The sequence below is a fragment of the Mesocricetus auratus genome, unplaced genomic scaffold (assembly GCF_017639785.1).
Source record: "Mesocricetus auratus isolate SY011 unplaced genomic scaffold, BCM_Maur_2.0 Super-Scaffold_100015, whole genome shotgun sequence".
NCBI lineage: Eukaryota > Metazoa > Chordata > Mammalia > Rodentia > Cricetidae > Mesocricetus > Mesocricetus auratus.
This window is the reverse complement of record NW_024429198.1, coordinates 7,189,839-7,202,838: the sequence shown is the minus strand read 5'-3', so window position 1 is coordinate 7,202,838 and position 13,000 is coordinate 7,189,839. Positions and strand designations below refer to the sequence as shown.

Sequence of the window (13,000 nt, the reverse complement as noted above, 5' to 3'; positions counted from 1 at the left end):
ATGTTGTAAGGTTTTTTTTTCCTGAACTTGAAAAATGAGAAGTTAATCAAAGGTGGAAAATATCCTTTCTCAAAGAATGTAGTCCTCCCATCAGTGTGACATTAATATGCACACTGAGGAAATGGTGTGTTTCCCATCCCATTTTCCTTTAACATCCTGGAGGGTTTGCTGAAGCACAGCCATCTAGGTTACCTTTGTGGGGGATTCGGACAGAGCACTCCATCTTCAGAGTACAGTGCAAAACTTGTTTCCTCCAGCTCTATAGCTGCTAATCATACATAGTTGCTACGTGACATAGGGAAATTAGTTATTTTGAAAGATCCATACTTTTACCAAACTGCTCCATTTTTGCTTTTCCTAATGACATGTGTTTTCAACCAATAAGTAGCTAGCACTAGAACATGGACAACTTGGGTCCCCTTGCCATCCATTTTACACTGATTAGTATTTTCTGTATTTCATCCTTGAAGTCAAAGCAGGTTTCTTCGGGGTATGCCTGCACAATACTCCATAGATTTCACAGAGCCTCGCAGCCATTATTCTGTGTGATATTTGGAACATCTCTGCAAGATTTCCAAGGCAGGGTGATTATTTTTCCCTCTGCAAGAGAGGAGCCAAAGGCTAAAGAACTCATTTGAAAGGCTGCAGATCAGCCTCTGCAAAAAGTCATGTCTATTTAGCAAACTTTCTTCTCTACCAAAGTCTGGTGCAGCACAGATCCACAGGCTTTGCTTAGTGAGATGCCCAGTGCTTTTAATGTTACAAGAGTAACCCAAAGGCTGGGGTGTTCTTTATTCATACTTACATGACAGAATGATTCTTGAGATACTTGATCACTGTATATAATTCTAAGTGTTTTATTTGGTGGGGGAAAAAACCAAAATAGGGAAATTGTTGGTTATCAATAAGCTTATGTGTTTTTTTAAAAAACTTAAGTCCCTTGCTTCCTGATGAGGGAAGTCCTGTGTATATGTCAATAAAGCACTGTTGGCCAATAGGGAAGCAAGATAGGTGGGACTATGAGTCCAGGACGACTCTGGGTAGGAGAAACACAGGGAGTCAAGATGTAGATGCTATAGGGATAAGAAGCCCGGAAACTTTGCTCCGGTAAGAAAAATACTTAGATGAAGAATTATGGGGTAAATACTTAAGTCAGAGCTAGCCAGTAAGAAACAAGCAAGGCCAACAGCTTCATAATTAATATAGCCTCCTGTGTGGAACCAGGCTGGCCAGAAGGCTTCTCTTTACAGCTTCCTCGAGTCCTATTGACGTAAAAATCTCCTCCTTTATTTTGTTTCAGACAAGCACAATCACTCGGCATGCATAATAGCTGTGGTGAATCAGCTTCTTTGGAAGCAAGACGCACCACTGAATGCAGGAGGTCGCAGAATCAAAGCAGTAACAGGTACAGATTAGGGCTTAGGGTGCTGTTAGCAAACAACTCGAATGTCCAGTCCTGGGGCTGGCCAGTAGTTACAGTGTTAATCTCCGGTGGGAGCTGTGTTTTATACACAATGCTATTTCCCACCAACAATGAGGTTGTTACTTAAAAAAGTATCTTTTGGTGCTTCTGGGGCTCCTTCTATAATTCACCAGGAGCCTAAAAACAGTAAGATGGAGGTACTAATTTTTCTGCTTTGTCTCAGATTTTTGTCATTTTTTAATATGAAGACACTTTATGACCCATTTAATTTAGTCATTTCTCATCATCTTGGATTTTCAAATCTTCACATTGTAAAAATTTATAAATGTATCAAAGAAAGTTTCAGTTTGTGCATGCATATATTTCCCCACAGGCTGCTTTGCTGTTAGCATGGATTCACAAACAAGCTAGTGCCAAATGGTCTTAAGGTCATGTGGTCCCTCTTGCAATTTTTCTCTCCAAGAAGCATTCGAATACATGACAATATAGGGGGAGTCTTCTGCATCTGCCCCAAGCTTCTGGGTTGTTTTGGTTTGTAGGAGTTCTACTACCTGTGGGAATGTGAAAGCACACAATACACTTGAATTTTTTAAATTAAAAATCTTTGAAGTATTGCTCTCTGTTTCCACTTTATTGAATGGAGAAAAGAAATAACTTCAAAATATTGTTTTTTTTATTTTTGTTTTTGTTTTTTTTTGTTTGTTTTTTGGTTTTTCGAGGCAGGGTTTTTCTGTATTGTTTTGGAGCCTGTCCTGGAACTCAATCGGTAGACCAGGCTGGTCTCGAACTCACAGAGATCCGCCTGCCTCTGCCTGTCGAGTGCTGGGATTAAAGGCATGTGCCACCAGCACCTGGCTAAAATATTGTTATCTATAGGATTATGCATTTTTTGGCTTAAGTTCCTTGCTTCCTCAAGTCCTATTGGTGCAAGCATTTCCTCCTTTATTTTGTTTCAATCAAGCACAATCACATGCATTTTGGTCTACTCTATCTTCAAACAACAAAATAAAAAATGGAATAGTGGCAAACATTTTAAAAGTTAGAAATTTACTGTAAATAAGATCCCAGACTTTTGACTTTGCTTGCAAAGTCTGATGATCATTACCCATCGAACTCATTCCCAATAAGCTCAAAACTTCAGGTCTAGAAACCCAGGTTTATGATGGACACACATGTTCTCTGACACACCCACACATACCTTCCTTGCCCAGGAGATACCCACTCTTCCAGGTGACCTACATTGACCACTCCTTAGTCATCCTTATCACAGGGCATGTTGTGCCCAACAGGATGTTATCTACCAAGTACACTGAGTCTAAGCAGGAAGTCACTTTTTCTCACAGCCACCAGAACAAACAGTGCCTCTTTGTATTCATCTTGGAGCTCCTTCTAAGAGCATTTATCTCCTCAGGAACTGTCAAGCCCTTCAGAAGAGACAAATGCAACTGGCTGACACATACTTAAAGTGCATCTCAATTGGTACTTTTGGAACTCTCACAACCAATTTCAGCTATGATTATCATATACCCTGACCTTATTTATCATTTTGAACCCTGTATCAGGCAAGTAGCTTGTTATTCATTCTGTTTGTATCCTCTCTGGGAGTTATCATGCTTTCCCAAGTTACCACTCCTGGAGTAAAGCCTCTGGAGGAAGCTAGCTGAGAAAGAGGCCCGCTGCTAAGCTGGCCAATGCCACCCACCTGAGGTGCACAAAGGCAAGAGGATCTCACTGGAGTCTCAGAGGTATGGCACTGAGAGAGTTCATTCAAAAACAAGCACAGCAGGAACTTATTAGAGGCTTTGGGCTAAAGGGGCTTAGTGAGAAACAGCTAATATTTCGTACATAAAACATTTTCTATATCTCATGAATTTATAAATCAATGAGTGTGCTTCATATAAAAAATTATGTTTGAACATAAGCTAAAACATTATATGTTATGAGTGTGTGTCCCCTCTCCTCTCTAAAAGTAGACGTATCAGAGTCAAATTGCCTTCTATGTCAGAATGTGCTCTAATTTGGGGACAGTTTAATTGGGAATTAAATTGAGGTCTTTAGAGTGAGGACTAACCCTGTACTACAGTATTCTTACACAAGGGGGAGTTTTGGACAGAGAAACATCTTGTAGGAAGAATACATGGGAAGATGAAGGGTGGGATATGGTGGTTCACTTACAAGTCAGGGAAGCCCAAAGATTTCTAGGAAACTACCAGAAGCAGGGAAAAGGAGGCATGAGGTCATTGTCCCTCACAGAACTTCAGAAGGAAGTTAGCCTCCTGAGATCTTGATCTAGGATTTCTGCCTTCTAAATGGTAATACAAAAAATTTCCCTTTGTTTCAGACAACTTGTTTGTGAGACTAGTTAGAGAAACTCTTTGAAAGTAATTCCATATCTTAGATGATTTAAAACAGACACAATAAAGAGACTCATTGTGATTGGAAAACAGCTTTCTGAGTAGCTCTTGGCAACAAGAGTGCCTAGGACATTCCCTAGGAACCAGATGACCATAGGCTGTCATGTTTGGAAAGGGCTGGGATGTTGGCTTGCAGATACTCCATGACCAAAGCTGTACCACGGGTCAGAGCATCAACCCACAGGAGTGCTTGAGACCTTAACTGAGATACCAGAGGTGAGCTTGGAAATGTCTCCTGTCCCTCCAAGCTTTCCCTTCTGTTTACAGGAAGCCCTACAGGACGTCACATGTACTTTCCTGGTGTCGTGTTTGTTGCTATGCTTTCTTTTTGAAGAGCCATTGAAAACTCACTTGTGACAATATCTGGTCTGTTTAGTCTCTGCTTGGATTGGAAGTGTTTCTCCAGAAGGATCCTATGTTGAAGTCTGGTCCCACCATGGTGAATTCATTCACTGGGCATTGACTAGACTGTGGACACTTTAACCTCATCAATGGATAAATACCCCTATGGCTTATGGTAGGATGGCATTGCTAGGAGGTGACTTTGAGTAAAAGGTGGGTCCTGGTTGTAGGAAGAAGATCCCAGGTACAGGAATTAAAAGGTGCATTTTTCCTTAGCCTCTTCCTATTACTGCTTCCTAAATGCCACAAAGTGAACATCTTTCTCCCACAAGGCCCTTCCTCCATGATGCTGTGCCTTGCCATGGGAATAAAAACCAATGGACTGAAAAACAGAACCCATGGGCTAAAATACATCTTTATCCTTTAACCCATTGTCTTAGTTACTTTTCTACTCTTGTGATACCACACCACAATCACATCAACTTACAAAAGAAAATGCTTATTAGAGCTCACAGTTCCAGAGGGCTAGAGTCCGTGATCATCACAGTGGTGAGCATGGCGGCAGCAGGGAGACAGGCATGGTGCTGGGTCAGTAGCTGAGAATTTACATCCTGATTCACAGTTACAAGGCAGCAGGGTGGGTAGGTAGGGGGAATAGTGTGGGCTTTTGAAACCTTAAACCCTGTTCATAGTGACCTACCACCTCCAGCAAGGCCACTCCTCCTCCAACAAAGCCACACCTCCTAATCCTTCCCAAACTGGTGTTCCAACTAGGGAATAAGCATTCAGACATATGAGCCTATGGGTGTCATTCTCATCTAAACCACCAGACCCATGTTAGGTATCTGGCTGCCATAATACTATAACACCTTTACAAACAGATTTCACTTAATAGACCACCAGAAACTTGGTTGATTGATTTCTTTATTTATCTGTTTATGTGTTTTGGTCAGGCACAGGAAGGGCAGATTAAAGATACTCCTAGACCCTATGCACACCTGCTTTGAGATAGCCTACATTATTTCTCATGAGATGTACTCCAATGCATTTCCAGTCTCAAGTGACAGTATGCTACTGTAGCAACCAACTGAAACATTTTTTCTTTTGATTTTACAATTATTTGGTGAGACTAAGCCATTTCATTTTGAGAGACTCAGATCTAAGTAATCATTATGTATATTGTGAATTCCAGAAAAGTGAAAAAGATGATTCTCAAATTGCTTCCAAGCAGAATATGTTTTTTATGAATTCTAGGAACTGCCATATTGCTGTATTTCACAGACGCTTGAGATGTAGTCTTAGCTGCTTGCATTCAAAACTGGCTTCATCATTTGGTAGCTGCATGACTTGAATATCTTTGTAAGCATCTCTATGCTACAGTTTCTTCACCTGAAAAATGGGGCTATTTTGCGACTAATATGCATATAGTTGACTTACAATATTCTTTTGACTTTTTAAAAGTAACACATTCATTTGTAAGTCTCAAGCACTTATGAAGCATGTCTATAGCACTTTATGAATTAAGGTGGCTCTGAGCTAAAGGATGGGGTAGTTTAAGATGATCATAGGTCAACTGCTTTGGGCCTCTGGATACCTCTGAAGGACAAAGATTGCAAAATTAGAGTAACACAAATGGTTAGCCTTGTCTTCTTGTCAGATAATAAAGTCATAAGTTAGTGGCACACACTACTTTTCAGGCAATATGGTAAGCACTTACATGGTTTATTTTATTTAATCCTTACAATAATAGAAATGAAGGAAAGGGTTAGACTGACTAATATTAACTCAAGATCACATAAGTAGAGATTGCCATGGTTGGAGAAAAACTAGGAAACCACCATCCTACAAAGTCTCTCTAACAGGATGAAAAACATACCAGGTTATAGTTGATGAAACTGAGGCCTATGGAGTGAAATAATTTACCTAAGATTGTACTGTGACTTTATGCAGTACAGAGTCTGAGTGGCTCTTTGGGGTCTTTTCTGCTTCCCCAATTGTCTGAGATACATAAAGGCAGACACATTTACTAATTACATAGTGTTTTGAGGGGTTTCATGGCCATCCATCTATCCATCCATCCATGTAAAAAGATGACACAACTTTCCACAGAGCCTAGGAATGAACCATTCTCTAGATCTTGGATCCAAGACTAAAATCCTGATGTAAGATGAGTGTGGTGAGGTACGTCTGTATTCCTAGGTATGCAAGAGGGTGGTGAAAGAAGGTCAAAAGTCAGAATCTAGTTTGGCTAACCTAGGAAGAATTAATCTCAAAATAAATTTTAAAGTTTTTGAGATGTTTGCTTAGCAGGAGAGGGCTTGCTTCACAGAGAAACAAACAAAAACCCACATATAACTTTGGCAATTATTTAAAATCTTGCAGAAGATGAGTGCTTTGTCTACCACCTAGAAAGAATGTGGCACCTACTATGTTGTTTTAGTTGCCTTATGTTCGGGGCTACACTGTAAATTGCAAAACAGTAAACATGTGGGTTTCATGCTTAAGTCTGTTCCTAGTTATGACCATAATTTTTATTTCACCATTACAGTGTGTAGAGCCTTTTATTGTAAATAACCTAAAATTCTCCTGAAGAGAGAAGCTCTTTAGAAATACACCTACATGCAAATTAATAAATGCCATGTTTTCTGTATGCACATTAACATTAAACCAAATCAAAGGGCAGCTATAGCTATCCATAAGCCCATGTGAAAACCAGGCTGAATAAACATACAGGGAACTCTTTATTTAGGCAATATATATGCATCAAATACACAGGAAAGTGGTTTAAAAGTGAACCTAGTATTGACCAAAATAAATCTTTACTCTTGTACCACTCAGAGGTTATCTTCAAATAAGAGATGGTTATGAATCTCAACTCATCATTTATTGAATTCTTGTGAAAGAAGCAAACTTAAAGGCTTGTGTTTTGAGTTTTCAAGTTGCAAAATGGAAGTTAATGAACTGCTATCAACCTTTAGAGCTATTTTAAGGGTGAAACTAAGTAGGCTATGTGGTCAGGGAAAGTATTTGACAAATGATAGGTGGCATTATTGGTGTTTCCATCCGCCTGCCTTTAAAGAAAATGCTTAGTCAGTGTTTATATCTGTAGAACCTTTGCTAGGTCCTGTGCTAGCAAGAACTTGGAAATATTAATCCATCTATACTTAGAGAAATTATAAAAGCCTCAGTCATTGCTATGTTATTGGTCAGGAGAACATGGCAAAGACAATGAAATTAAATCTGACACATGGTAGACCTGAGATATAAAGCAAGGGAGTCATGATCTAGTAACCACAAACCAATTACTACACCGATTGCCTCTCATGTGGCATGCCACTGAAATGTAGTACTTGAAGAAAATAATGGGAGCCACAGAAACTTAGATACTTTGCCTTTCTTTACAATAAATAGACTTGCCATTCTCTGTGCTAAAAACTAGGCTGAGCAAAACAGGGCAAGGTTCTTGGAGAGGCTTGAGATTAAGGTGGTTGTCAAGAATGAATTTAGGTTGGATGGGATGGGAAACAGCTACTGGAGAGAACAGGGTTTCCTAGGATGAGCAGTGAGGAGAAGCCCCCGCCAGACCATCAAGTTTCTCAAAGTTGAGTGTGTTGTCATGCCTTGGCAGAACCTACTTTCTCTTTACAACAGGTTAATGGAGGAGTTTTGTTTGGGTATCTCATGAATTTTGCTTTTCTCCTTTCTGTCTTGGGAGCTACGGGGAGGACCATTCAACAGAAACCTGGGAGTTCTCAGCTTTGGGGTCTTCTGGCCAAGTTACCTCATACTTAAGCAAATGCATAGCTCAGACCAAGATAAACCTAGAGCACTTCAAACAATGTAGGCATCAAGGTGAAGTTCTGATGGCAAATACTTTGTGCCAAGAATCATGCTTGTCATCTCTTTTATGGGGGATGGGAAAGGGTATTATCAGAATATGTTACATATAAAATGTTTTTTAACAGACGTATTGCTATACCCCAGATCAGTGCATCACCCGACCCTCATCAGGGAAGCTGCTTCCCGAACTGGATGGCAATTAGCACAGAGATCCACAGCTGGGCAATGTGCAGGGTGAGAGCACTCAGCACTAAACGGGATGTATTTGTCAAATCCTCCCTCTAAAAGCTCAAGGATGTATGCCCAAGAGGAGGTAGAGAGAGCCAGAGGTGGTGGATAACCCCAACAAAAGAGTATCTTCCAGCCCTAACAGGACCGATGCTGTGTGAACCCACAGGGACTGGCGGCACGCACAAGACCCACACAGGTTCAAGCCAGACAAACTCTCAGAACTGAGAAGAGGAAGTGGACAAAAGTCTCATTCTACCCAGGACATTGTTTGTAATTGATTTCTGATGGGCAAGGGAAAATCAGTTTTCCCCAATGTGGTGTCACTGGGTATATCAACCACACTCCAGGGAAGGCACCATGCCCAGGAGTACTTGGCCAACACAAAGCAAACTCCACATTTTTTCTGTGTGTGCTGTTTGTTTTGTTTTGGAATTTTTTGCTTTATTTGCTTTCTTTTGTTTGTTTTGAGCTTTGTTTTTTTTTGTTGTTGTTGTTTTATGGCAGCAAGAACATGAAATTGGTAGGGTTGGGAGGTGGAGAGGATCTGGGGGTTGGAGAGGGAGCATATGATCAAATTACATGCTTTAGTTTGTTGTGTCCTATTCTGGTTTGTTTTTATTTTACTTTATTTTTAGATGCCTGTTAGGTTTGTTTTTGTAGGAGAAAGTGTATAGATTTGGGTGGGAGGGGAGGTGAGAAGGATATAGAGGGAATTGAGGAAGAATAAACTGTGTTCAGAGTATATTGTATGGAATAGATTCTATTTTTAATAAGAAAGAAATTTAGATAAAATAAGTAAATTTTAATAAAAATACATATACGTATAAAACTACACAAAGGTATCTTGGCATAGTTAGAATGTCAAGACGTTTATTTTTATCTATTTCAGCAAAGCTCATTGAGGGTTAACAACAATAGGAGTAGGAAAGAAAATGTATCCAATGAATCTACTGGTGCTGATTTACCTACAGGCCCTTAGCCTACATCTCCCAATAAAGGTGCCAGCTTGACTCCTGCTCAGCACTGCCAAGAAAAAGCGAGAATCTGGATTCCACATCTACTGTCAATCACCTACACAATGGCCTGCTTGGGGAACCACAGACACTAGTACTTGTCACCTCATGCCAACTCTTTTGGTCTCTTGCTTCCCAGCTAAGGCAGGTTATTATATTCCACACACATGGATGAAGGAAGGTATCCTCAGCCAAATCCGCAATTATAGCCTTTCGAGAAAGCCCTGGGATTCTGGCAATTAGCAAATTCAACATGACAAGAATTATTAAGTGTTTTGGATGCAGCCAACACATTTTTTGGTAAACAAATTTAATGGGTCCGTCACAATACCCCATTCAACCTCATTTTGACAACACTGTAATTTACAGCAGTCTACGTTGGTGGTGAGCAGATCAGGCCAAATGCATGCTATGGTTGCTCCTTCCCAAGAATAGCAGGGGGACGTTCTGACTTGCCACTGAAGTTTGCAGATGTACTAGGGCACACATCCACAGTTTGCTTGTATTAACTGCTAGAAATGCTATCAGTACATGCACCTTCATTGCCTTCCTCTACTGCCCATCTCCCCGCTACTGCCCCAACTTTTTATCCCTTGCCTCCCACTTGATAGAAAGCTTTCACAGTCTAGGGACCACTACTTCCATTTCTTCACGTTAGCCCACATATCCACTGGAACAGCCTGCACAGAACTAGAAGTTACATCATCACAAATATCTTGGGAAGGTTATCAAAGATGTTCAGTTCACACCAGTACCCTGCTTTCAAGTAAGTATCTTCAGAAAGGATAATTTTATTGATGCAGAATTTAGACTTCTTCTTTAGATAACATTTTCAGAGCATCTTTATACTCTACTCAAGAAATCTTTATTCATAATTAAACTTTTTTTTTTTTGGTTTTTACGAGACAGGGTTTCTCTGTATTGTTTCGGAGGCTGTCGGTCCAGCCCAGCCTCGAACTCACAGAGATCTGCCTGCCTCTGCCTCCGAGTGCTGGGATTAAAGGCGTGCGCCACCACCACCCGGCCATAATTAAACTTTTTAACACAAATGTTTTATCTCGGTTGAGTATATTGCTTACTTATTCATCAATGTTTATTCTAGTTATTTGTCCATAATATTCTCCTGCACCAAATATTTTCCACTTCCCTGAAAATAAATCCTTAAGAAATCTCTGAAGATTTCTGGCCATTGTGATAGGAAGCGTTCAGTATTTCAAGAAATTGCACAGGAACCAGTGGGATGTTAAGGTACTTGCTACCAAGCCTGATGACCTGAGTTTCATCCCTGGAACCTACATGGTGGAAAGATAGAAATGATGCCAATCACAGTTGCTCTGTGTCCTCCATAAGTGTGTCACAGCACATGTGTACACATACACAATAAATAAGTGCAAAAAGTGTTTTTTTTCAAAGCACATACAATGAAGTCAGTATTGTCCTTAAAATTCTGATGTGTTCATTTCTAAAGGGCATTTACTGTCTGGCTGTTCCTTAGGTCATAACGGAAATGCACATAGGGAAACAGAAACAGGGCCTTTGGAGACACCTGGTATCTTGAGGAAAGAAGAGCTGGCCTCTCTAGGGTCACCCTGGGGCACGGCAAGTCCTGATGAACTCAGATTTCACGGTGACACATAACCTTTAAGCCCTCTGATTTCTAATTATACCCATAAATTAGATGAAGTTAATTTGTGGAAAATGCAATGCTAATTTGTTTTTATGAACTACTAACAGATATCCCAAATGCATGCTGAGTAGATGAATGATTTGAAGTTTCTGAATCAAATGTGTTTCCCATTTTGCCATCAGAGTAACACTCCTTTGGGTTCATTAGACAACAGTGAACTGCCAAGTGTTTTACAGCCTGACTTCAGGTGCTGTAATATGTGTATGTGGCTTTAGTTTGCTACAATAGCCTAACAATGGGTCAGCAGATATCCCAGTAATGAATCGATTAGTGGTCATGAGCCTATATTAGTGAGGTCCACCTGATCCCTCATAGATAGCTGCCCACTCAGCAAGGGAGGATAGGATCCTGCAAGGCTGGACACAGGAAATGCAGGAAGCAAGCCAGGTGTGATGGGTGCTGTATGGTAGGCAATTTTATGCTGGGCCATTTTGGAAGAATGAGTAAGAGGCTAATTAAACAGGTGTAATATCACCATCCCTTCAACCTCTCTTACCTCGCTCCAGTTGCCCACTGTCCAGTCTGATGGACACAGAATATCTCTGTTACAGGAAACCAGGGCCTTGGGCTTCAGCAGGTGCTGGCAATCTGTAGCTGGGAGAGCCTGCTCATCAGAGCCCATGGTCTGGATGCACAGCACGGTTCTCTTTTTTTCTCCATAGGGTCCACAAGTCGTCGAACACACTTCCCATTCCCCTGCCCACCACCTGCAGGCAGACATGGACATGTGAGGAGATCATCAACAGTAGATGTATGTAGTGGCATCTTGCCTTGCCAGTGAACTTGTAGCAGTGACCACAGTGCTTTCCTTGACCCAAGAGAGCTGGAGACTGCTGCCTCTACCTTATCCATGGGTCATCTCTACACCTGAGGATGTGGCCACTGTTACAAGTTCGCTGGCAAGGCCACTACTGATGTACATTCATTCAATTGGGAGAGTAGATGCATGTTCATTCAACCACTGGGAGAGAAAGTAGGCAGGCATGTATTACAAAGCTGCCAGGTTCCTGGAGATGAAGCAAGCTCTGTGAATGTTTTCTGTGGACAAAGTCAGTGTGACTCATTCAATTATAAACCCCAGAGCCCAGTAGAGAATCTGGCATATGCAGTTACTTTAAAAAAACATATTTGGAAGACTGGCAAGATGGCCCGATATTTTAGAGAACTTGATGATCTTTTAGAGGACCTAGGTTCAATTGCCAGCACCCACATGCTAGTTCACAATTATTTGTAACTCCAGTTCCAGAGGACCCTAGTGCCATATTCTGACCTCCAAGGACACAAGGCACACAAGTGCTGTACATACATACTATCAAGCAAATCATTTGCACACATAAAATTTAAATTTTACTTTAAAAGAATGTCTTCTAATGGGAAAAGTATGCTCAAATTTTAAGCCAAGAAAATTGAGGTCCAAGGTTCTGCTGTGCAACTTCAACCAACTTTAAGCCTCACTTGTTATCTGTTTAGTGAGGGCAGCATAATGACTTCATCAGTATTGTGGATTAAACAAAATAGCAATTCATGCAAAGTAAAGAGCATAGAGCCCACCCATCACTTGTGATGTGTTGGTATTTTGACTGCAGGTGTGGAGTCATACTATTCAACTGTTCTTTAGGTCTCCTGGCTCTTAGTCAAATGTTTTCCTGTACCACCATGAGACAGATACAAGCACAACCCTTTTGCGACTTTGGCGATATGAAGTCTAGCCCATTGCCTTCATTTTGCCTTCAATCTTCTGCAGTCTGCTTGTTCAGTTTCACTTATTCACTTGATAAAGGAGAAAGCTAACTTAAATAAGATAATTTCTTCCATCTCAGCAGTTCCTAAGAAGCTGAACAGCCTAATAAATTAATATTTGGGATTCTCTGAGGACAAGCTGATGGGAAAGTTGTTTACAAGTGATTTATTGAATGTTTCAGGATGGGCCCCATGGCTATGATGAAGTATTTTGGAAAATGGCAGGGGTCCCTACTGGACCTCTTTTGTTTCTTCTTTCTCTATCATTATGCAAATCTTCTCCAGCACAGAAAACAGAACTAATCTCTTC

At 40.7% G+C, this 13,000-nt stretch overlaps 1 protein-coding gene across 1 annotated transcript in view; it reads right to left on the bottom strand.

Moving 5' to 3' along the window:
* The window catches only part of Adamts12 (ADAM metallopeptidase with thrombospondin type 1 motif 12), a 280,702-nt gene that overhangs the window by 49,683 nt on the left and 218,019 nt on the right, over positions 1-13,000 (bottom strand). Inside the window, exon 18 of the mRNA XM_040757649.1 lies at positions 11,447-11,657. Within this exon, the coding sequence (XP_040613583.1) occupies positions 11,447-11,657 (211 nt within the window). The remainder of the gene's footprint in view (positions 1-11,446; positions 11,658-13,000) is intronic.